At 55.5% G+C, this 3464-nt stretch overlaps 1 protein-coding gene across 1 annotated transcript in view; it reads right to left on the reverse strand.

Moving 5' to 3' along the window:
• Nucleotides 1-1650: 1650 nt before the first annotated feature.
• Nucleotides 1651-3464, reverse strand: part of WDR5 (WD repeat domain 5) — a 14088-nt gene continuing 12274 nt past the window's right edge. The window contains exons 11-13 of the mRNA XM_006900553.1: nt 3404-3463; nt 2453-2540; nt 1651-1751 (exon numbers count right to left, since the gene is read on the reverse strand). Of these exons, the coding sequence (XP_006900615.1) occupies nt 1651-1751; nt 2453-2540; nt 3404-3463 (249 nt within the window). The remainder of the gene's footprint in view (nt 1752-2452; nt 2541-3403; nt 3464) is intronic.

The raw sequence follows: 3464 nt of genomic DNA on the forward strand, positions 1-3464 counted from the left end.
TTCCCAGCAATCCAAGGCGGCCACCAGGTGTTAGTGGTCTTGAGAACAAGGGTAACTTTGTATCCTCACATGAGTGCTGCACGTTGTGAGCACCCAGCGGATACTGAACTAGTCCAAGATGCACTTGTTAAAAAAAGAGAATGAACATGAGAGCCACACGGAGGGGTGCGGCTAACGGTGCATAAACAAAGGGATTAAATGGAAAACTCAATTATCCTGTAAACTTTGAGTTAAATCACAAGGGACGCCAGAAATAAGGACCAACACACCCACAACTTCCAACTCCACACACTAGAAATTGGCGAGACAATCAATATACAAGACATGAAAATCTTTTTATTTTCAAAAAGAGAATTCATTTTTACATAAATCTACAACAGAGAATTCAAACGTAGAAAAAATAAACTCTCTCCAGGCCTGGTGCTCAGTGGACAGCTCCTCAAGCCGAGGCACCATCACCAGGACAAGTGACCGGGGTACTCAGCCTCACCAGGGCCCACAAAATCCACACAAAAAAAGTGATCTTACAGGGGACCCGAACCCACCATTTTAATAAGAACCCATTTGGCTGCAGTTGTCTGAGAACTAATCAGACAGACACACACACACACACTCCCTGGAACCTTCTAGAACTATTTCCTCACCATGCCTGATAGCCACCCAGCAGCCCTGGCCCCCAACCCCATCCGTTTGAGGCTGGGCGCTCTCCACCTGCACCCGCTGCCACAGCGGAGCCAATCCCACACGGCCACCTGAAGACCATAGCTAGAAAGGGTCACACAGGCCATCAACCCGAGCAATTCTCTGCACATCGACAGACCATTTCCAGAGGCCTGTCCACTGCCTCCCAACCCAGGGCTGCCCGAGCCTCCTGCAGTCAACTCCTGTCCCCCACGTACCAATCAGTCCTCAGCTTAGGGGGTCAGACCTGCCGCTAGGTTGTGCCCCATTACTGCCCCGTGCACAGCCTCCAGTGTCTGGTCTTGGCCTGGGGTCTGGGCTGAGCTGCAGGGACGAGGGCCCTTCGCAGGGTGTCTGCTTTGGGGGAACCCTCTGCTGCAGCCATCATAAGGCTGTCTGATGCAGCCAGTCGGAGACAGGTCTGTGGATACCCGCCAGCTGAGTGGGCATGGGGACAGGGATATGGGGACAAACACCAAGCCATCAACAATATGAACCGCCAACGTCCAGAACACAAAACATACTTTTACAAGAAAATAACTTTACAGTGTTGTTTTCCAGAAAGACACTGGGAATCACAACAAACGGGGTCAGCAAATGGGCGAGGGTCGTGTGGGAGGTCCACAGACAGACTGTGGCCAGCGCTGGGGCAGGTGAGTTCCTGTCACTGCAGAGAAAACGGGGTAGGAAAAGTATCACAAACAGTGGAGCCCATCGACCGGGGAAACCGCCACCTACGGGAAGCCAACGTCACCCGTGGTAGAAAGCAGAACGGGTGCTGAACCTGCTCCGACAGTCGGGGCAGGACCCCGCCCCATGCGGCAGGACTGTCAGTGTCTTCAGCACCTGGGGAAACTTCCGGTGTGTGGTGTGCCTCGCCCCGTGACCTGGAACCCGGGTCAGCCAAGCACAGGAGCCGTGTCTGCTGGTCTCTGTTTCTGGCTGGCCGTCCACCAAGACCACGTGACCCTAACAGTCACTCTTCCACAGTTTGATGGTTTTGTCATTTTCCAAGGCGGCGGAGGCGATGATGTTCTCTGTTGGGTGACAGGCCGTGGAAATCACAACATCTGAAAAACAAGCGGCAGTCAGGAATCTCCCCTCAGCCTGCAGCCAGCCTGTGTCCACTACCTGACATGGTCTGTGTACCTAGCCAGTAAGGTCAGAGGAGGCCTGCATGGACACCTGCTCATCTGCAGCAACAAGTTCCCGGGAAAGAGACAAAAGTCTTACTTCACGACAGGTGAGTGTGCAAAGTCCACCAAATTCTCCAAGGAGCCGACAGCACGGCTGTGTGCTGACCAGCAGGGTGGAGTGTGGGGGAATGTGTGCCCAAGTGTGTGCGCGCGTGCACGTGTCCTGCACGTGCGAATGACTGTCGTGTGTGTGCATGGAGCGTGGAGGTGGTGCAAGAGCAAGAGTGGCCAGAGGGCGAGGGCATCCAGATAGCCAGGAACTGCCCAAGTGACACGATGCCCAGAGCACCAGCCCCTCGTGGGAGAGCAAGCCCTTGGGGGAGACCACCAAGTTCATAGTCCAGTTCCTGGTACAAGAGATGAAGGGTGGCCGTGGCAAGGACAGAGCTCGGAGGGGCGGCCACGTAAGGACAGAGCACCCTGGGAGGTCAGGTGTCCGTGAACAAGCAGCAGAGGCAGGGGTGGTGGGCCACGCTCAGATGCACCCCAGGGACCCCAGCCCCGGAGCAGGGAGGATAAGGAGCCCACACAGAAATCACTCACAGATCTGGGACTCTTCTGACACCTCTGCTCACCTGTGTGACCTTGAAGCTTCTGAACAATCTCTTTCGTCTGAAGATTCCAGATGTAAACCAGGTTGTCCTCAGAACCAGACACAATCCACTGGACAAAGACCAGGAGTAGAGGTCAAGCACGGTCAGGGGCACCAAGTGCAGGAAGGGCAGTGCCCACCCAGCCCCCCGTGGCTGCTCTGTAGGAAGCTGGGCCGGACAGCCTCCTGGCCCCTGGTCAGGGGCTGGTGTCCTGTGTGCCTGAGGGACCACGTGGGCCGAAACCCCCACTACCGCAGGCAAACCTCCAATGGAAGGTCTGTGAGAAGCCATCTCTCCAGCAGCCTGGCCCCTCCCTGGGCCCTCCCACTGCGGTCTCCTCCTGCTGCTTCTACCACAAACCTTCCCTCACTGCTCTGCGCCACTAAGGCGACTTGTCATCCAGTCGGAACAGACTCGGAGCCGAGTCACAGCTGACCCACCCCCCCAGCGCATCTGGAGGCTGGAAATCACACAGGAGATGGCCCAGCATTTTCCACAGGCGGCTAGTGGACTCAAACCACTCACCTCTGCGTTGGCAACACAACACCTTAGCTATGGGGCCACCGCAGAGCATAAACATACAATTTCTAAGCATTGGGAAACCAAACCCATGTGACCTGTTTTCTCAAAGTATTCACTCTGCTGTGGTGTCTGGCACTGAACCCTCAAGGTCTCCCTGTGTTTTTCTAAAGAACCATTTTTTTAAATTTTTGTTTCACTTTCAAGTCAGCAACACGTCACCATCCTCCCTTTAATGGAAGGAGCACGGCCTTCCTGTGATCAGACCACGAGACACAGGAGGGACCAGGACCACAGCCAGGGGCCACGTCCCCACCTCAGCTCCACAGGAAGCGAGTAGATGGCAGCACACCACAAGGCAGGAGGTGGACACAGGGGGCCCCAGCCCAGCCTGGTCACCTCAGGGAAACGCACCTTCCCACCAGTGACGGAGAAGTTGGCGAAGATGCAGTACTTCTCATTCTTGTGGCCCGTG

Source organism: Elephantulus edwardii, unplaced genomic scaffold (genome assembly GCF_000299155.1).
Source record: "Elephantulus edwardii isolate Elephantulus edwardi_28Jun2011 unplaced genomic scaffold, EleEdw1.0 scaffold00289, whole genome shotgun sequence".
Lineage (NCBI taxonomy): Eukaryota > Metazoa > Chordata > Mammalia > Macroscelidea > Macroscelididae > Elephantulus > Elephantulus edwardii.